This window comes from Acanthopagrus latus, chromosome 3, assembly GCF_904848185.1.
Source record: "Acanthopagrus latus isolate v.2019 chromosome 3, fAcaLat1.1, whole genome shotgun sequence".
Lineage (NCBI taxonomy): Eukaryota > Metazoa > Chordata > Actinopteri > Spariformes > Sparidae > Acanthopagrus > Acanthopagrus latus.
The window spans coordinates 3,100,536-3,122,709 of record NC_051041.1 but is presented as its reverse complement, the minus strand read 5'-3'; the positions used below and the strand labels follow the sequence as shown (position 1 = coordinate 3,122,709).

At 40.1% G+C, this 22,174-nt stretch overlaps 2 protein-coding genes and 1 pseudogene across 3 annotated transcripts in view; 2 read left to right on the top strand and 1 right to left on the bottom strand.

The window, feature by feature from the left end:
- The window catches only part of LOC119014448 (major histocompatibility complex class I-related gene protein-like), a 92,791-nt gene that overhangs the window by 4,273 nt on the left and 66,344 nt on the right, over nucleotides 1-22,174 (top strand). The window lies entirely within an intron of this gene.
- Nucleotides 344-4,498, top strand: LOC119014687 (major histocompatibility complex class I-related gene protein-like). Its single transcript, XM_037090095.1, has 2 exons — nucleotides 344-952; nucleotides 1,909-4,498. The coding sequence occupies exons 1-2, from the start codon at nucleotides 661-663 to the stop codon at nucleotides 2,199-2,201; spliced, it is 585 nt and encodes a 194-aa protein (XP_036945990.1). The 5' UTR covers nucleotides 344-660; the 3' UTR covers nucleotides 2,202-4,498.
- Nucleotides 8,773-12,667, bottom strand: LOC119014611 (annotated as a pseudogene).

Sequence of the window (22,174 nt, the reverse complement as noted above, 5' to 3'; positions counted from 1 at the left end):
TGCTCTAGAGGAGATCTGCATGGAGGAATGGGCCAAAATACCAGCAACAGTGTGTGAAAAGCTTGTGAAGAGTTACAGAAAACGTTTGGCCTCCGTTATTGGCAACAAAGGGTACATAACAAAGTATTGAGATGAACTTTTGGTATTGACCAAATACTTATTTTCCACCATGATTTGCAAATAAATTCTTTAAAAATCAAACAATGTGATTTTCTGGGTTTTTTTTTTCCACATTCTGTCTCTCATGGTTGAGGTTTACCCATGTTGACAATTACAGGCCTCTCTAATCTTTTCAAGTGGGAGAAATTGCACAATTAGTGGTTGACTAAATACTTATTTGCCCCACTGTAGTCTCTTATCATAGTAACAGTATAATATCAATATATTGCAGCCATGAAGGATGCTCACGTTGATATTAGAAGGGGGACCTGATAGTTAAATAACTTTGAGTGTAACTTCTCTTTAAAGTCTGTCCAAACACCAAAATGCTTCTCAGTGGTTGGTGGGCCGCACTGTAACCCTGTAATGATGGACTAGGTAACAGATGAGTTAGATAAGAAGATTCATGCTGTAGATGGCAGGCCATAACCTAAAGTGTTACCATGACAACATATTTATGATGAGTGTGATGATGATGATTTATGTATTTATACTGAATGTATGAACCTCTTCTGTCCTGTAGTGAAACACTCCATGAAGTATATCATCACTGCATCTTCTGGACTCCCAGACTTCCCAGAGTACATTGCAGCTTTAGTGGTCAATGAAAATCTGGTGGGCTACTGTGACAGCAGCAAATTGACAATTGATCCAAAACACGACTGGATGGAAAAAGTATTGAAAGATGATCCGAACCACTTGGCGCAGTACAAAAGAGCATGTTTTGGGGGGGAGCCAATTTATTTCAAAGCCACAATCAATAGTTTGAAACAGCGCTTCAACCACAGTGGAGGTACAGTATGTACTATGTTATATTTCCCCTTTTACTTTATGAACTGTTCTTTATAATTAGAAAATAATTTAGTAGGATTTGTATTAAAAATATTTGGAATTGATTTGATCAGCCTTCCTGTGCTGAAAGAAAATTTCCATCATGCACAGTGAAAAAGACTGAATACTTTATTGACTAATAATGCTTCAGGGGATGACTGGACCACAGAACATCTGACTGGTGTGAACATTTAAACACGAGGATCAGAGAACCTTTAAATCATCAATCAGACGGATGGATGATTTCTGTACAACAGTAAATATAAATCAGTATATTTACATACATGCCAAAACTGAGTAACACAAAAACTGAATGAGAGCAAAGGTAGCTTACATTATTAATGCATCCATGAAGGATGAGTCTTCTGTAATCCTTCACTGTGATTCTGTTATTCAAAACAAAAAGTAAATACAGAACAACAATACACAATGACTGTAAATCTAAATCTACTCCATGAGCCATATTTACAGGGTTAAACTTCTCACAGGAGAGGAAGTAGGAATCAAACAAGTCCAAATGTTACACCACAGGCTGGTGTGAAGGCAGATACACATTATAAATACTGGCTTCATTTAAACATCACTTAAAAGATAAACAATACATCATCTGGACGCATCTACACATAACTTTAAGGATACAACAACAACAACGTATCAGGAACAAATTGGCAGAATAAGTTCAAACAATCTAACATGTGGCAGCTTGGTCTCACACAGAGACACATACAGCATATATGTCCTCCTCTTACTAAAGTACTTCCTGCACACAGGTAGGTGAATCTCTTCACCAGTCAAAGACTCACAGAACTGACGCTTGACTTTGGACTCAAACCAGCGATGCTGCATCACTGTTCATTGTTGGCATGTTAAACCTTAAAGTGATGAGGTGAGGTGTTTCTTTCTCTGTCTCTGTCTCAGGTGTCCACATTTTACAGAGGATAAGTGGCTGTGAGTGGGATGATGAGACCGGAGAGGTTGTTGGTTTTAATCATTTTGGTTATGATGGAGAAGACTTCCTATCAATCGACCTGAAGAGAGAGATATGGATCGCTCCAAAACAACAGGCTGTCCTCACCAAACTGAGATGGGATGCTGACAAAGCTAGAATGAAGTTCAATCAGAATCACCTCACAGTGATTTACCCTGAGTGGCTGAAGAACTATTTGGCCTATGGGAGGAGCATCCTGCTGAGAACAGGTAGAATCACCTGACCTGATGTAGTTTAATGGACACAATCATGTTCATACAGTCTGCTCAGACTGAACTGCTGTTGTGTTTTCACTCCAGTCAGTCTGACATTACATTGTTGTCTCTGTTTATATTCTGTAGCTGTAAGATTCAATGTCGTCCTAACCAATCAGTAGACACAGACATTTAGGCTGTTCTGAAATTTCTTTCCATCGATACTCAGACTGTGATAGTCACTGTACACTCAGCATGAGTTAAAGGTCCCATATTACAAAAAACATATTTTCTCTGGTCTCTACATATATAAACTGGCCCTCCCTGAGCCTCCCAACACCCAAAATGAGGAAAGTAAGCGATTCCTGCATGGTCTCTGCAGCCCACCCACTGGTACCACAGTGCTCCTACAGGCTGTTCAGATTCAGCTCCTTTCATTACGTAACGAAAGGAGTCATTTACATAGACAGGCCTCCTCTGTGCGTTGATAGGAGATATCAAAGAGGGGGGGCGTTCATCCCGTTTGAAGTGAGTTTAATGTTAATAATATTACGATGGAGCTTGGGTGTCACAGTAAAACATCTGGAAACGTGCAGACTAGAGACAGAGACGATGCGAACAGTGTCCAATAGGGCTGGGACACTTTTTTCCCGATTCAATTCTTTCACAGTTTTTTGCGCAGCAATTCCATTTAAATTGCCAGTTTTCACGATTTCTAGTTTGTCTTTTTAACACCAGACCAGTGAAAAAGTTGAATGATGATGATGTCTGCAGACTATATCAGGAGCCATATTTCCCCCAAAAATTCAAATCACACGTGAGTCACTTTTTAAGATTTATTAAGCGGCAATATATTTGAACCACTTAAATTAAACGCCTACGTTTGAACTTACACTCTCTTTTCAAAAGCCTGGACTGCATATAAAAGAGATTAAAAGAAAAGTATGGTTTTGTATAGAAATAGAAAACATATATACCGTGAGCTCCAGCAACATCTGTTTTTGCTCCAAAACATAAAGTGCTGTGTCACACGCCGTACTTGTGTGAGCAATCTTGCTACAGCTGGCAGCTTTAGGGCACGCTGAGAAGCCAGGTTGAGTGTGTGTGCTTAGCACTTGACATGGAGAAAGCCAGCTGTGCAGCTGAATGTTCCTGAATCCCGTATTCTCCACAGCCCTATAAGGCCACAGGTCTTTGCAAATGAAGTCAGCGATTGATTTAGTTATGCGTTTTGTTTTTTTCAGAACTGCTGGGTAGTTTGTCCAATGCTGCTTTGAGTGTCTGCTGGCTTGCTGCTGCAGATCGTTTTGGAATTAGCTCTGCATTTACCTCAGGATGGTGTCTTGCGAAGTGGGCAGTAAGATTTGTCATGTTTCCGCAGCACACGACGTGTGCATTACAGAGTTTACAAATAGCTTTCGACATGTCCAGCTCCACACATCCAAAATGTGTCCATACATTTGACTCAAAATGAGATGGTGGAGGTTTATCTCCACGCATTTTTGCAAGTAATCCGCAATTCTCCGCTTTCTGTTTAAGTTTTTTCCACAAACGGATGTGACTTCACGTTACTAGATAGTTGAATAAAAACGATTTGCCCTCCGCTGCAGAAAAGCAGTAACTTCTTTCCACCTTGGCTTATAAACATAGACTAAAATGAAGCATTTAAATTTGGGGGGGAAAAAAATTTTTGAACAAAAAAATCGATTGAAAAATTGTAAAACAAAAAATTGCGATGGTCATATGAATTGATTTTTTCTCCCACCCCTAGTGTCCAAGAGTTAAGAGACTGTGATGTTAGTGTTGTTGCTGTTTGCCATTAACTATATGGTAGTAACTGTAACAACACATAGAACAAACTAACATTATTTAGACACACTAACTGTTCTGAAATGTCCTGCTGCAGCCACAAAGTCTGTACTTCTGCAGGAGCCTCTCCTTCTGGGTCCGATTCTGGGTCAAACTGGTATGGTTGAACGAAAACATCTCCACGAGCCATAGCGATACATCTACCATAAAACATTAGCGAATGCTACCACTAGCATAAGTGGCATCCTCTCCCTGAGAAGGGGCGTGTAGCAGCCAAGGCAGATGTTGACAGATGGAGCTCATTAGCATTTAAAGGTGCAGGCACAGAAACAGTGTGCTGTTAGTGGAGCAACTTTTAGATAGCTGAAATTCAGGACCAGGGATCGGTTTGGGGCAATATGTTTCAAATACAGTGTTGTTGGACCTCTGTTTGCTGTCTCAGTATTTCAAAATAGAAAAAGTGTCATTGAACTCTCTCCAGAGCTTCCCTCAGTGTCTCTCCTCCAGAAGACTCCCTCCTCTCCAGTCAGCTGCCTCGCTACAGGTTTCTACCCTCACAGAGCCTCACTCGTCTGGAGGAAAGATGGAGAGGAGCTTCATGAGGAGGTGGACCACGGAGAGATCCTCCCCAACCACGATGGAACCTTCCAGATGAGTGTTGACCTGAACCTTTCATCAGTCACACCTGAAGACTGGACCAGGTACGACTGTGTGTTTCAGCTCTCTGGTGTGAAGGAGGAAATCATCACCAGACTGGAGAAAGATCGGATCAGAACCAACGAAGGTAAGAGTGAGATCAGAGGGTGCTGAAGGGGAGTGCATGGGAATTCATGCCGGTAAAAAGAAGAAATAATAAACTAATTAAATGTTTTAATTTTGTTTCATCTGCACCAGTCTTAATTTATGATATTCAACAGTGAAGCCCAGTAACATGACCGTCCTCGTCACTGCTGCAGTGGTTGTTCTTGCTTTTATTCTCATCGGTGCTGCTGGATTCATCATTTACAAAAAGATTAAAGGTGAGAAAGAAGATTTCGGAACTTTGATTTAAGTCTTTAAGTTTCAGTTGAAAAATTGAAATAAGCATCAGCATCATCATTTCACAATTAGAAGCACCAGTAAACTCTGTAAGGCTCAGAGCCTGTGAGTCAGGATAATGTCACTACTGAGAAGATGCTGAAGAGGAGTAATAAGAAAATAAACTGCCGACCATCTTGCAGTGGTGTCAGAGCTCTTCTTCAGTTTCACTTCAAATCTTGTTGGCCTGTTTGGCTCATTGTTCGTCTTTGACATACTTTTTTCAGCTGCCATGCTGACTAGGATTGTCACTGAAGTCCATAGAAACTTCACCACATCCTCATCAGCTGTTGCTTCTCAGCCCTATGCCCAATTCCTCATAACACTTCTGCCACTCGGCAAACTCTTGCAGGCTCTGGGCCGTGTGATCCTTCTCTCACTTGACTGTAAATAGAACAACCAGCATTTAGAGTAACATGGTGGTGCATACAGGTGCAGCAGCTGGAGGCTCATTCAAAGTGTTACTTATTCAGCTGTTGTTCTTAGACACATATTGCAGAAATACATTGATTATCATTGGCAGCAGACTTTGAGACAAACACTGCCCAGATCATCTTTCAATCATCCAACCTGACCAGGCCTCATGCCCCAGGGAGGAAGAGAGTCAGAATAAGAGCTGTGCTCATCCATCTTGGTCTTGGAAAAAATCAGAGACTGTTGTGCTCACCTCTTTACAGATACCTGTCTCCAGCACGACACCATGGCTGCAGCTGCTGCACTCGACGGGCAGACAGTGTCCCAAACAGACAGACCTCTTCTTCTTTCAGCCAGATGCCCTCCATGTGGTGAGTGGAACTTGTATTATGTGGTGTAACATGCACTTGTGTCAGGATTTATTTACTGGAAAATACAGTTAAATAAATGGAAACTGATCATAAGCAGATCAATCTCATCATTAGGGCATAAAACAGTTGATCTGAAGCTTAATAATCATTTTCCCAACATCACTGAAATCTCTTCTGGAAATACCAGAAACAAGGACTGTTTGACATAATGTGGAATTAGATTAGAATAATCTAATCCCTGAAAAAAACACATTCATGAATTAATTAGATATTTGTTTGGCAGCAATAACACATTATTGAATTTGCATAGGTTGTGGATTTGAATTTCATAAATTATTATTTCTAATCATAAACTAAAAGATGTCACCATCAAAGACAGGTTACATCACTGCTGCTGTTTAAGCTGCTGCAGGCTGCAAATGTCAGCAGATTGTAGTTGTTTCTTAAAGGCGTGTCAGTGCAGGATAAGTGGACTAACAGTGTGTTTGTCTTTACAGCTCCTGACAACAGCTCTCAGCTCTCTGAGAGACTGAATGAAGACAGTTGAGTTACACAAACAATCTGGAAGACTTCAAATGAGACGGCTAAACTATCAATCATGTGACGTAACTTATTCACACCTCCAGGTGAACAACATGGATGTCATAAGATAGAGAGCCATATTGTTTCGAAATTGATTCCAGAACTTCTCGATAAAGTTACTTTCCCACAGCAAAGTGAAGTAGTTTAGCGTTAAATCCCTGAGAGATGTCACATGTTTCTCTGTAACAATCACAAGACCAAGAGGAAGTCAACATAAAAAGAAAGTCAAATGATTATGAGGAGTAATTCTTAAAAACTCACCTTAATCTTCATCAGGATTGCATAGATGTGGTTTTCTAAAAGATCAAACTCGATAATCCTTTATGGATAATTTGGGGAGAAATTCAGTTATTGCGCATTAAAAAGACAAAGTAGAAAAGTAAGAACAAATAATGAGAAAGAGAAACGACATATAATCCCATGTTATTTCCCCCATTAGAGCTCTGCCCACTTCAAACATGCAGTATGGGTTGGTTGGTTAGATGGTTAGTATGTGATTCTACAGAAACATAGCTGATTGTTGAGTCTCATTCCCAGGTCATCAGATACCAGAGCTTTGGGTCGGGCAGCTGTGAAACTCTCAGCCTCTATTTCATACAAGTCTTTGCTGCCATCTAACGGCTGTTTAGTGGTATTATACACAGGCTTTATAGGCTCAGTAACACCACTAGTGTAAAGTATTTCCACAGTGTTGGTTTCAGGTTTAGTATGTGAAGCTGAACTACTCAGGACTTTATATTAATGTTGGATCAAATCATGTGAAATGTGTCCGTTGTAGAGACGAGCTCAGAGAGAAATAACAGCTTCCTTTAGTGAATAGAACTCTAAAAAAAGCACCCCTCTGTTTAGAACCGGGCCAGACTCACATACAGAACCAGCACAGCTGCCAGGATAACTGGTCTCCCCACATCAACCTCACAGAGCTGAGAGCATCACGGCCATCACAACCTCAACTGAACCGGCTGGAACTGCTGTGCACTCATTAATGTGTTGTGGCTTTGTGACCACTAGATGGCAGAAACAGGTCTGAGTACAGCAGAGTGAAGTTTCAGGTGTAAGGTGTAAAATGTAAAGTCCCTTATATGAGGACGCAGGTTCACAGGAGGTTCACATGAGATAAAGTCTCAACACAGCAGATGTTTCTATCAATGTGAGTTTCATGTACTCGTGTTTCTCTTTTAAAGGTTCATCTTCATCCTCATGTATCAAACCAGCAGTGTGACATTAATGTGGAAGTTCTCAGGTCCAATTCATGTCACAGTAACTACAGACACAGAGAGGATTTACATGTATTTACATAAAGAGCTTTTTATTAAAAAAATAAACATCAGTACAAAAGAAATGAAGGAGTGCTGTCATCCTGCTTTTGTTTGTTCTTGTATCTGTTTTTTGGTTTCTTGTATTTGATTTACGTCATTGTATCATGTCTTGTGTTGTGTTATGTTTTGTCCATGTCTTGTGTGTCATGTTCTGATTTTTCCATGCCCTCATGTGTCCTTTAAGTTCTCCTGTGTTCTCCCCTCTGGCTCCCTCTGTCTGTTGTCTTGTTCCCTCCTGGTCTGTTCCTCTGTGCTCCTCCCCCTCATTATCTCACCTGGCTTCCTTCCTCCTCTCTCCTCACCTGTTCCTCGTCATGTCATTAGTGTTTGTGTATTTAGTCTCTGTGTTCCCTTCACTCCTGATCCGGTCATTGTTTTCTGTTTGCTCCTGTCCCTGCTTGGTATGTTTTGGTTTCAAGATTTTCATGTTTGATTTGTACTTTGCCTTTTTCTTTTGCACTTTGTTGAACTGCTTTATTTTGCTACTTTGTTTGGATGTTTTGTTGCTACTTTGCCTTTTTGTCCCATTTTGTCTGTTTTTGCATTTCGGCTTTTGTTAATAAAAGCTCACCTTTTGTTTCCCTGATCTTGCCTCCGGTAACTGCGTTTGGGTCCAACTCCCCTTCCTTAGTTTTCCCCTTTAAAACCCCAACCTGACAAGTGCAAGTGAATCAGACTTTACATGCATTCAGTATTTACAGAAATTCTACAGAAAACATAACTTTGCTTTCATCTTCTTGTAGTTAAAGTAAATATTCTAATTCTGATATTTCTGTTGCCAGATTTAGAAGAATATTATATTGATGCACTGAGAGTTTGAAGAGAAAAGACATGAAATAAATTGAAATGCTTTAAATCACTGTAAAATATTTTGTAGAAAATTATAATTTTATCCTTATTACAAACCAGGTTTAACATATTTGTGATTCAAACACAAGCTGCTGTCACAGATTAAATCAATATAAAAGCAAAATAAAGTTTTATCATTTTTATATTAAGAAGTTACAAAAATTCTGAGTCAATGTTTGTTTTGTACTTTTTTTATTTATTTATGATTTGAACACCGGAAAATTAAATGTGCTTTAAACTGAATTAAAGCAGCTGCAGAGGAGTGAATACTTTAGTTTTCTTGTCGTTGTATCTGTTGTTCCTCATGACGTCTCTGTGAGCAGGACGGTGTGTTTGTCAGTCGTGTTTCTGGATTCAGTCTGTTGACGGCAGCTGGAAGGTCAGAAACATTCTGTTAGTTCTCTTTTCCTGCACAGAACCATCTCAGCTGTCAGCAGGGCTGGACAGGAAACTAAACTGGGAATCTGATGAACCAACTTAGAAATGATGCAACATGTTTGTCCTTCATCAAACTGCTAATTAAAAACAAACACAATCTGCTCACAACACACAACAGACGTCACTTTGACTGTCTGACCCGAGCACGACTATTGTTGGATTCACTGAATCCACAATCAATAGATCAACCTCGACATACAGAAATACATATGTGGTGTGTTATCAAACATACCTGCCACTCATTCTATTACTTGTAACACAATAATAAATAACACAAAACAAGTGGTCCAACCTGATCATACAGATGATGAACTGAGTCTTTTTACTTCATAGTCACACAGTAACATCTAATAATGTACCTGTATATAGTTAGTTGCTGGTTCCTGCTTCGTCCTCTTTCATCCCTTTCTTTTCTTCTTCAGAGCCTCATTCACCAGGAGAGGAAGGACTGGGCCGAGCTGCCACATGAAAATAAGTAAAAAGTAAAAAGAAGCTTCTTAATCTGCAGTGCGATCAGATCAGAGGTTATAGAGTAAAAATAAGATGGACTTACGTGGAGGGAGATGAAATAATAAGAAAAGACGAATCATTTCACTTGTCACACTTTAAAATGTCAAAACATCTTTTATCTTATTTTCCCCACTGGATCTCATTTTCCCTCTCTGACAAATAAACCAGATTTATGTACTCTGAGCCTTCCACTGCTGCTGTTAGCTGCTGCAGACGTTGGTGCCATTAAATGTTACTCACCTTTCTTCTTCTTGGAAACAAAAAACCCAATAACAGCGATCAGGACGACAGCAATAAGAACCAGTATGACAATAATCAGGATGGTGACTTTACTGGTCTCATCTGTTCAGCAGAAAAGAAAAGAAAGAAAAAACAAGACAACGTGCAGTTAGAACAGATGTAAATCCATCCAGCTCTTCATCACACATAGAGTATTTATCATGTTATTACCTGTTTTAACTCGATATTAATTGTCTGAGGTGGATTTATACAGTATAATGTGAAAGCAGCTACTGATGTTGGTGCCAACATACAGAAACTCTCCTGATCAACTGAAACCTCTGACTGTCACTGGATCCAGTAAAACATGTCAGTAGACTTGAATCTGTTGGAACTGTGACTGACGGCCATGTTGACCTGTCGTCGACCTGTCATCAGGTGAAACTGATCATTGTTTTGGTCTGTAGGCTAATTTTTGATGAACGAAGGCGATGTTAAGCCAACTGACAAAACCAGAGCATTTCCTGTGACAGCTTCATAATAAAAGCCAACCTGTGTTCCACCAGTTAAACTACAACAGCAAGAAATGTTCAGTTTCTGGGACTGTTGAGGCTGAAACCCTGTTTGAAATTATTGCAAAATATGTGTTGCAATACTTTCATCAGTGACATTTATTAAAAAAGAAAATCTTTGAGATTATATAAACTGACAAGGAAGGAAGCCAAACCAAAGCTATCCGGCAATAAAAACAAAGTTAAAAGAGTGTTTCTCACCTTTCTCGATGTTGCTACTAAACACAGTCTTTCCTTCGTTGGTTCTGATCCGATCTTTCTCCAGTTTGGTGATGATGTCCTCGTTCACACCAGAGAGCTGAAACACACAGTCGTACCTGGTCCAGTCTTCAGGTGTGACTGATGAAAAGTTCAGGTCAACACTCATCTGGAAGGTTCCATCGTGGTTGGGGAGGATCTCTCCGTGGTCCACCTCCTCATGAAGCTCCTCTCCATCTTTCCTCCAGACGAGTGAGGCTCTGTGAGGGTAGAAACCTGTAGCGAGGCAGCTGACTGGAGAGGAGGGAGTCTTCTGGAGGAGAGACACTGAGGGAAGCTCTGGAGAGAGATCAATGACACTATTTCTAGTTTTAACAGAGACAACAATGTAACGTCAGACTGACTGGAGTGAAAACACAACAGCAGTTCAGTCTGAGCAGACTGTATGAACGTGATTGTGTCCATTAAACTACATCAGGTCAGGTGATTCTACCTGTTCTCAGCAGGAAGCTCCTCCCATAGGCCAAATACTTCTTCAGCCACTCAGGACAAACCTTAGTGAGGTAATTCTGATTATGCTTCATTTTAGCTTTGTCAGCATCCCATTTCAGTTTGGTGGTCGAAGCCTGTTGTTTTGGAGCGATCTATATCTCTCTCTTCAGATCGATTGATATGAAGTCTTCTCCATCATAACCAAAATTATTAGAACCAACAACCTCTCCCGTCTCCTCGTCCCACTCACAGCCACTTATCCTCTGTAAAATGTGGACACCTGAGACAGAGACAGTAAATAACAGAGATGAAACCTCCTGCTGAAAGACGATCTTCACTATATTGCTGATTTTGCACAATAAATATTTAATAACGTGTATTATGTCCACGTCCTCCTCTGAGCCGCCTCAGTGTGTGGTGGTCCGGTTTGGTTTGTTAGGACAACACGTGTCTTTGAGCTCTTTTGGATCATTGACGTAAATAAAACTCATCACATACAATAAATTAAACAGCAACATTATTTGTGTTTATAGTCATGGTTGCTGGTAATGTGTTAATGTTATTTTAATGCTTGGGAGCTCAGATCACTTCTTGTGGGTGCTTAATTTAACTTCCAGCAAAATAGGAAACAAATGATAAACTACTGAGAAGCTATGTGAGAGTATTCTAATGAAACTCAGGCCTAATGGAAATACTGCCCATCTCTCACATTTTATCTCTTTTCAGATCCAGTGGTTCTGTGCTTTAGTCGAGGAGACGCCTACAGACGTGTGATAGGAATATTGTGTAATCAGTATCTGAGCTGATGATTACATATTTAATGTCGGGCCAAAGTCCATCAAATGAAGCCTGGAGCTGTTGGGCCCGACATTAATGTCTCTGGATGTATAAACGTCAGTGTAGAATCACTGTAGAGACACTGAGTCTAATAACACACTGAAGACTTTAAACGTCCACAGACTCCAGACATGCATCATCGCTGTACCGAGAGGGTGTTACAGTGTCACCTGCAGACGATCACTGTCATTTCAGCTCAGGTGTAAGTTGGAACACAACAGGCTCACACACTGACCTCCAGTCTGGTTGAGGAGGTGCATCCAACTGCGCATCGTGTCTCTGAGGAAGTTCGGCTGACTCTCGAAACACTCGGTTCGGTACCAGTCCACCTGCTGAGGGTCTTCTTGTAATAAGCTCTTCACCCAGTTCTGCGTTGGCCTGATGTTTCTGCTGCTGTCGCAGTACCCCATCTGGACTCCATCCATCATCGCAACCGACACCATATCCGGCAGGTTCGGGACTCCGACACACGCAGTGAAGAAGAACTTCAGGGAGTGTTTGACTGCAGGACAAACAGCCTCCATTCAGTCTGAACACGCTCACCAACATCATGAGCGCAGGACGATGACACCAAAGTGAAACCAAACTCGGAGGAAAGAGTCGAGTGGACTGTGAAGTTTAAAGAGTTTAAAGGTTTAAAATATGATCTTACCTGCTGATGAAACGTGACAGAAGAGAAGCAACAACAATAACGTTCTCATCTTGATTTGATGAAGACGAGTGAGTGAAGGACCGAGCTGGATCAGCTGTTTCCTGGTGTTAGTCCTGGCAGAGGGAAGTGGGAAGTGATCGATTTTATGCTGAGAGGAAAAGGTTACCAAGAAAAAGCGTCTCTTATCCTGCACAGAACCATCTCAGGCACGCACGTTTAATAAGATAAACAATGAAAATTAAATTCAAATAGATTTAGAGAAAAAAAATAGAATCAGTTTGTGTGCTGTTGGGATCTAGTAAGTAAAAGGGAGACTAAGAAACATGAACTTCCAGCTGCTCTGTATTTATTAATGAACGAGCTAAAATACTGAACTTGAATAACTCAGATGAACTCAGCTGTTTGTTACATCATGCTGCTTTTCAGTTGTTTCTGAACTCATGTTAAGTTACTGCTGGTGAAACATTTCAGTCTGTCAGATCACCAGCAGACTTCAACCATATTATCATAAAAAAAGGAGCCAATTCTTTCTTCATTTCAACCCACAAATAAAACTATATTCCAAACACTAATGTTGCAGTGCTGCTTGGATGGCATGTTGGGGCCTGCACATGACTGGATCTGCAGGATGTTCTGAATCAGAGCTCTTCACAGGTGAGAAAAAAACTAATCACATGCCACCATCTCCTCCCTCTGCCAGGATAAACAACAGGAAACAGCTGATCCAGCTCGGTCCTTCACTCACTCGTCTTCATCAAATCAAGATGAGAAGTTTATTGTTGTTGCTTCTCTTCTGTCACATTTCATCACCAGGTAAGATCATATTTTAAAGCTTTAAACTCTTTAAACTTCACAGTCCACTCAAATTTTTACTCTGAGTTTGTTTCACTTTCAGTGGAGTAGCAGAGACTGTACATTGGGTCAGTGCAGAATAATGTGGAACATCTTTTCCCAGAACAAAGAAGGACTTTATAAAAACTTAGAAGCAGCAGCGACAGTTTCAACAGAGCTCAGTCTATAAAGGCTGACACAACAAAAACCTGTCTGTTACATCCTGATTCAGACTAAAACACGTTTGCATGCTTATTTGAATTAATAGAGAACAACAATCTGCTTTATTACTGTTAAATCAACCACATACTGTTCAGTGAAATCTGGATGAAATCTATTGATCACTCTGTAGAGTGAACGACTTCCTCTGTCCTGGAAAAACCTGCTGTATTACAATAAACAGTGAATTTTATGGTATTTTTAGTTGATTCTTCTTTTTGACCTTTTATTTTTTGCAGTGCAAAATTATCTGGGTGAGAAAACAAACAAAGAATTTTTTCTTGTTGTTTTCTGAAGAAATGAGAGTATCAATATTATATTGAACTATTTCCTGATTATTAATGTCTATTGACGATATATCACCCAGAATTGGCTGAAATTATTATGTCTTTCCTAAATACTGAAAAGTAGTCATACAATGCAGACAGTGAAACCTCACAGAAACTCTTCATGTATCTGAGAAAAATATATACAGTAAAACATTTTTTATTATTAACATTTTAACTGTTGATTCATTAGTACTGAAGGATGCAGTTCTTCAGAGTGATAAAGCATTAATTAATAACATGATAGTTGTGTGTTTTCTTCACATTTAGGGCAATGTGTTTATATTGATTCATATTTAAATCAATCAGTGTTTATGCGTCACACAGCCTTCTATTGAGGCCAGTCCACATGAGGACACGCCCACCTCAGACTGACATTTAACCAGGAAATCAGTCATTTGTTTGCTGTGATTCATTTATTTGCTAGTAAATTCAACCAGAGATTAAATATAATCTGAATAGCACGACATGTCCCATCATAGAAGTGAATGAGAAACTGTAGCTTCAGAAGATGCTTCGGATACAAAGAGCTGTGAGCTGTTTGTTTTCTGTTAGTTTTGACACTGCGGGAGAGCGTCTTCTTAGTAACATCTGTATTTCTGCATCTGTTGCATGTAGCAGATTATTGATCACAGCCCGATGTAATATAACTACCTTGAGGCAGCTGCAGACACGTCCCAACTGGCTTCCTGTGAGAAGACCTGCCGCTGCGAGGCTCCCACTCTCTCGTCCTATCACTGTCGAGCTCTCATTCTTCATGCCTAAAACTGCAAACAAATGTCCCATACTTCCATGAGGGATGGAAATTCCAGCCCACTGGGTACTTTCCGACCTGAATTGTCTCTAACGTGAGCATGACTCTCTTTTAGTCCTTCAGTTAGGTCAATGCACTCAGAAACTCATCATGTTTGGTTTTGTAAACCTTTTGTGTCAAAATCATTCAACTTGAATAATTCCCCAAATATGACGAGTGTAGCGGCATGGATGTGTTGCTTGTCACTAGCAGGTAATATGTGTGTCTGGAGGTATGTCTATGTGTTGGCAGAGATGTGTGTGTGTGTGTGTGTGTGTGTGTGTGTGTGTGTGTGTGTGCGTGTGCGTGTGTGTGTGTGCGTGTGCGTGTGTGTCACTGGGGCTGAATGATTGCCTGATGAATGCCACCTGCGTCTGACTGTGAATTGTTTGCTTGATGCTGAGAGAGGAGAGGCAGTGTGCTATTATTCCTGTTTTTTACCATCACGTAGCCCATTTCTGCAAGTCCATCTACGAAAATGTAGATAACATAAACACCCCCAAACGACAGTTACGGCCTCACGTTTCTTCTTGGGTTAAGCACGTCGGACAGATCCCTGTATTCCCCTCTCAGTGACTAATCTGGTTTCGATAGTCACGATACAACAAGTAAAAATCTAAGCTGTTTTGTTTGCAGTTGTTGGAGCAGGGACTGAGCCTCGACCTTTGTTTGACCAATTGCACACTCTGCAAACACTTCTAATATTACATCGAGTAACATCAGTATTTGGCTCACTGCTCCAGATTTAGAGCTCCAGCATGTGTCCACAGATCGAGTTCCCAGCTCGGTGTCCTGGATGGAGCTCTTTCTGCACTTCCACAAACCTGCATGTCTGCTGCTGCCTCTCATGACACGGTGTATATTCTTCACTGTATCAAAGCATGTGCTAACGTGCTGAGAGACACCAGATTCAGTCAGAGAGTTACAGTGGACGTTCACAGCTGGATGAAAAGATTGTTTCAGAATCACATGCACTCCTCCCTTGTTTCTTGACACAACGGAGACATCGTCTAAACCAGGGCTTCCCAAACTTTTCCATGCCAAGGCCCCCAAACAGAACTAGCTTCTGGCCAGGGACCCCCAATCCCACAGACAATGCTACAAAATATGTAAAGAAACATGAATGTATTTTCTTACTTTTATTCACTATTCAATAATTACGTTTGTTTAGCATAAGAAAATTATTATCGAACATCCAAACACTCATTTGAGAGGGTCTCCAGACAGAGGACACAATCATGGCCATTTTTCTGTTTGGCTGTAAAGCCATACTTAATGTATGCTGCCTCGTATTTTGGAGTTCTTAGGATTTTTGCCCCAGAGTCCTCCACAGCAGGCCTGTTGGTCTGCTCCTTCAGTTTATTGGTTGTCAAATTCATGTCCATTTTGCACTAGCTAGCTACTCGATAGCTTGAGGAGCAGAGCAGCTTGATAACAACCAACAGGTCAACACAGATTATGACGTAGTCATGCTGAACTTGCAGCTGAACCTGAGACCCGACGATTACAGCAGTTTGCATGTTTTATGGTTCAGGACTACGACAGACTAAGAAGGAAAAAAATAAAAGAAATTACGAGAATGAAGTCGTAATATTACAAGAATAAAGTCATACTACCAGAATAAAAACGTAACAATACAAGGAAAAAAAGCCATAATGTTACGAGAAGAAAGTCGTAGTAATACGAGAATAATGTAATAATAACACAAGAAAAAAAGTAGTTTTAATGAGAAAAACGCTTCGATAGAGTTATCAAGATCTGACGTGAGCAGTTCTTTCTTTGAAATAGACACAGTCGTTTGCACAATCACTTCAAAGTCCTGATATCAAAAGATTAAGTATTTCCTTATTTGTGAAAATGATACCAAAGTATAACTCAACATTCATCATTTTAACGCAGGGGGAAGACTGCTCTTTCTTGTAAGAGTTCTCATAAAATGACAACTTTATTCTCGTAATTTCAAAAGAAAAAAGAAAAAAAAAATTCTTAGTCTGGTCCTAATACTCCATCGTACAGGACAAATGTTTATGAAAAAAAACACTTTTTTTTTTATATCTTCCCTCCAGTTTTCTGAGGCCCCCCTAGTGCCCCCTGGCAGCCCCCACTTTGAAAACCACTAGTCTAAACTAGATCCAACACACAGAGATGGGTCAAGTTGCAGTGGTTCAATCACCTGTAATATCTTCTCTGAAATATTTGTGTCCCTGAACCTGGTGGTCCATTCTTTTATTTTCCCTGTGTGAACATATCTCACAGCTACGAGTTCACGCTTTAACTCATCTTCATATCCGTCTGCTATCAGGACATAATATCTGCCTGGTTCAAAGAATTCAGCTTTGATCCTGATCAACAGCGAACAGGCTGCTGACTCCAGCAGCTCATGTTGAACATCTGGACTCATCAATGTTCTGTTTCTGTGCAGCTGCTCCAGATGATTTTGGATCCTCATGAACTTGAACTGCTTCAGAAAGTTTTCATTATTGAGAGCGTCTACATTATCCCCTGTGTCCATGTAGGAGGATGTTCTGCTGGACACAAAACAGTACAATATCCAACAGAACTTTTAGATGGTTCTGATTCCTCTGGATACATGAACAGTTGATGGCATCACGGTTCACTGTTGTGACAGTAACGTTACAAAGCCATGTGTTTATTAGATTCATTTTTGTATTTTCTGTGATAAAATACATTCTGACTAAACTTGGCCCATTACTGACTACACACCTGCTTCAACCTGATCAGACTGTTTTAACTGACTCATACTGATTTCATCATATTTCTGAGTGGTGATGATGAGTGTGTGTTCATACTGAATGGAGGCTGTTTGTTCTGCACATTACATTTAAAACTTTTGCATTTTGATCCTTCACAGCAAACACTCACACTTTATATCATATTTATATTTCCACTCAGCATCATATTTATGATCAGTGTTATTTATAAGCTCCTTTGTTTGTCCTGCAGTGCTACACTCCATGAAGTATTTTGCAACTGCATCAGCTGGAATCCCAAACATCCCAGAACTTGTGGTGACACTAGAAATTGATGAACTTCTGGTGGGGACCTGTGACAGCAAAGAAAGGATGGAAGTAAAACAGGACATTGCTAAATCATTCTTCACAGAGAATCCTGATCAGTGGGAGCGGTACAGACAACAGTGTTTCCACTTTTTGCCAAATAAATTCAAAGACTACATAAACATTTTGATGCGTCTCCTCCACCAAACTGGAGGTACAGTGTGTAACATGTTACAGCCTGTTTAACTTTTTACTGTTCTGCATCTTAGTTGTAAAGTGACTCAGGGCCTCAAGACACCAATCAGTTCAAACTCTAACATCATTTTACACAGAACCTGAAATAGAGATTGATGTAAAGTAAACCATCATATCAGTTTGTCTTCAGTGGTCCAGCCACTACCTGTCATTCATCATGTCAACATTAATCAGCTGCTAGTTAGACTTGTTGCTGAAGCTGTTAAACACAAACTACTGATAATAACCTGATTCATGATCACACAGTTAAAAACAGCAGTCATCACACAATGTACAATGTTTTTAAGATCATCTTTACACTGAATGTTTCATCTGTGAATCAGTGTTAATTACAGTCTCTGTCTCTGTCTCAGGTGACCATGTTGTACAGGTGTTGGGAGGTTGTGAGTGGAATGAAGAGACTGAAGAGGTTAAAGGTTTCGCTCAGATTGGTTATGATGGAGAAGACTTCATGAAATTGAATGGGGATACATTTACATGGATCGCTCAAAGACCTGAGGCTTTCCCTGCAAAATTATTATTGAACGCCAAAAAAGAATTAGGAAGAAAAATTAAGATAGTTTTGACTCAGATTTTTCCTGAGCAGCTGAAGAAGTATGTGGACTATGGGAGGAGCTTTCTGCTGAGAAAAGGTAGGATCACCTGACGTTATATAATTTATTAGACACAGTGATCTTCATATAGGCTGCTCAGACTGAACTGTCATTGTATTATTAATCCAAATGAATCCACAAAATACATTTGTTCAACATTTGCTTGAAAGCACTTTCACACCTTCTGTTACTGATTCCAAATATAATTTCTTCATCTTTCTTTGACCTTGTTTCTTTTCCTCTCTCTCCTCTTTAATCTCTCTCTCTTTCCTCTCCAGAGCTTCCCTCAGTGTCTCTCCTCCAGAAGACTCCCTCCTCTCCAGTCAGCTGCCTCGCTACAGGTTTCTACCCTCACAGAGCCTCACTCGTCTGGAGGAAAGATGGAGAGGAGCTTCATGAGGAGGTGGACCACGGAGAGATCCTCCCCAACCACGATGGAACCTTCCAGATGAGGGTTCACCTGAACCTTTCATCAGTCACACCTGAAGACTGGACCAGGTACGACTGTGTGTTTCAGTTCTCTGGTGTGAAGGAGGAAATCATCACCAAACTGGAGAAAGATCGGATCAGAACCAACTGGGGTAAGAGTGAGATCAGAGGGTGCTGAAGGGGAGTGCATGGGAACTACAACAAAAACAGTAATAATAAACTATTGTTGTGTTCAACAGTGAAGCCCAGTAACATGACCGTCCTCGTCACTGCTGCAGTGGTTGTTTTTGCTCTCATTCTCATCGGTGCTGCTGGATTCATCGTTTACAAAAAGAAGAAAGGTGAGAGAGAAAAAGGAAAGATTTCACTACTTTTATTTTAGTCCTTGAGTTAATTTTGTTTACTCAGGTTGCAGAATTAAAACAAGCATCAGAGAAAGTAAATCCAGTCAGCAGTAAACAGACTGAGTATGAACAGATACTCAGTCTGAGTGAGTAGAAGAGAGGAATAAAGTGACTAAAGATAATCTGGCATTTACAACTGTGACTGAATTTATTTGTCTTGTTTTGATTTCAGCCATCAGCCCCCCATCTTGTAAGTAAAACTTACTTTGGTTCTATTTCAGCTGATCAGACTCACACTTCATGTTTTAGATTAAAACATGTTTCACATTATTGTGCAGATGAACCTTTTCAACACTGTTTCCTGTATTTATTGTTTATAAAAGTTCAATACAGGATGTTTGTTTCTGACCTGCAGCTCCTGACAACAGCACAGAGCTCTCTGAGCAGCTGAAACCAGAGACCTGAATGACAAACACACTCAGTGAATCTCTAAAGACAGTAAACGAGGAAAAGATGGATTCTTGCAATATAAGTAAAGTTATACAAAAAGGACTGATTGAAAAGATGGACTGTTCTATGTTCTATGGCTCTGATTGGTTGTTTTATTAATTGTTGTTTTCTGTTGAATTCATACTCAAAACAATCAGTGGACAGCATGTGACCAGACTTTAGTTACAAACTATTCTAACTTTACAACTTGTACATTGATCTGTTCATAAAAAACAAGTATTGTAATTTTGAAGTAAGACATTAAGCAGTGGTGACCATGATGTCGTCCGTTTACAGCCTCACAATAACTTTCTACTAATCAAGATTTAACTTAGAGTTCATGTTCATCTGTGAAGATTATCTTCATGAACAAAACATGTAAGAATCATAAACTTGTGTTAGTCACAGAGATTATTTTCTGCGACTTTCTAAAATCTAATTTAAAAAAATCCCATAGACTTCTTGTGGAGGGAACCAGGGCGATGCTAACTTCAGGTTTAGCCTCCAAAAATAGTTTATAGCTGCACCACTCTACAGATGGAGAATATGGAGTTTGGTCTCTCATGGAGCCAGTGTGTCTCTCATATGAGCGGTGAGCAGAGTGGGAGATGTATATCGACAAATGTACAACTATGAACTTATGAGACTAAACATGTAAATTCCTTTGCACTGATGAACATGAATGAATGTTAAACTCAAATGTGTTGTTCTTTCTTTTTTTGCTGAAGTTTGTCTTTTCAATAAAATCCTCACATTTTAATAAGTTTGGTCCACATGCTCATTTGTGACGACACTTCAATATATTACCTGAACATTCAGTATTCTCACAGAGGATTTGAATGAGGAGATTGATATCAATGTGAACTCCGAGCAGAGTTAGCTCCCAGACAAGGTTAGCTTAGCTTAGCATGAACACTGAAGTTAGAGATTAAACAGTGAGCCAGTATCTCTGTTAAAGGAGCCTTCTGACAACAAACATCTGACTGATGTCCTGTAACGCTTCACCTGTCAGGAGGTCATAAGATACGTTTAGAAAGAAAGAGAAACAAACTGAGAGACTCAGAGTGAGAAACATGTTGAAACACGTTTATTCACAGTAGTGATTTGAGCTGATGTTAACACATTAAATATGAAGAAACATACAGCAATAATAGAAATGATTTAAATACAGATGCACCCAGAGAGAAAATGATCGAGTGTTACTATATAATACTCCAAATAATCAATATCACGTGTTTCTGTGGCAGTGGTGTGCACAAGGGGCAATTGTTGAAAAATGCACGCTAAAGTGTCCTCTTGGTTGGCAAAACACACTAAACTGCCCCCTTAGCTGGTTAAAACATGATAAACTGTCCTCTTAGGGGGCAAAAACACACACTAAAGTGCCCTCCTGGTATGTGCCTTTTTTTTCTTTTCGCTCCTGCCCTTCAAAAAATCTGTGCACGCCACTGGCCTGATCAGTACTTGTTGGTGAAACCCAGCGTGCACTGTTTTTTCCAGTTCGCTTACCATTGAAAAATCAAAAATTAGCCAACAAGACAAAAAGACATTAAATTTCTTTTGTTTTAGAGCTGCATGACATATCGTTGTCTTGAAACTTGAGCATCGTCATCGCGATGTATGTGTGCACAATAGTCACATGGCAGGGCCTGCAATGTAGGAGATAATGGCAAGGGTACCTGACACACAGCGATTCACCAATCACATTAGTTCTTATTCAGTGTGCCGAAGCAGACCACGGCCCTGCACATGGAGTGAGTCGCTGGTAACTGCACTGAAAAATGAGCAACAATAAGAGAAAATCGCAGAAAAAGAAGACTTGGTGCCAAAAAGAAAAGCAACGTCACTTATCTGGAATTATTTGGCTACAAAAAGGATGATACCTCTTGTTAGATCTCGTGACATCTGTTGCCACATGGAGAGGTAACACAACTCATTTGTTTGACCATTTATGTCAGTACCACACAGCTCAGGACATCAAAAAGAGGTAGGATCAGTGCAAGTTAATTGTCCACAAGATGGCATCAGTGTAGCATAACATAAAGTGCTATTCAGGTCAAATGAGGAAAATTCCTGTATTTTTTCATATCGCAATATATATCGCAGGGTTAAAAAAAAAGCCCCGTTTGTAATACTGTATATAATACCACTAAACAGCCGTTAGATGGCAGCAAAGACATGTATGAAATAGAGGCTGAGAGTTTCACAGCTGCCCGACACAAAGCTCTGGTATTTGATGACCTGGGAATGAGACTCAACAATCAGCTATGTTTCTGCAGAACCATGTGCTGCATGTTTGAAGTGGGCAGAGCTCTAATGGGGGAAATAACATGTGACGTCACATATTTCCATGCACCAATCAGTAAC

What these genes read in the sequence shown, in the direction of transcription:
- LOC119014687 (XM_037090095.1), top strand. Translation starts at nt 661, where the DNA reads ATGAACCTCTTCTGTCCTGTAGTGAAACACTCCATGAAGTATATCATC. An exon ending in GCGCTTCAACCACAGTGGAG is followed by an intron (nt 953 to 1,908) that starts GTACAGTATGTA and finishes TCTCTGTCTCAG; the next exon opens with GTGTCCACATTTTACAGAGG.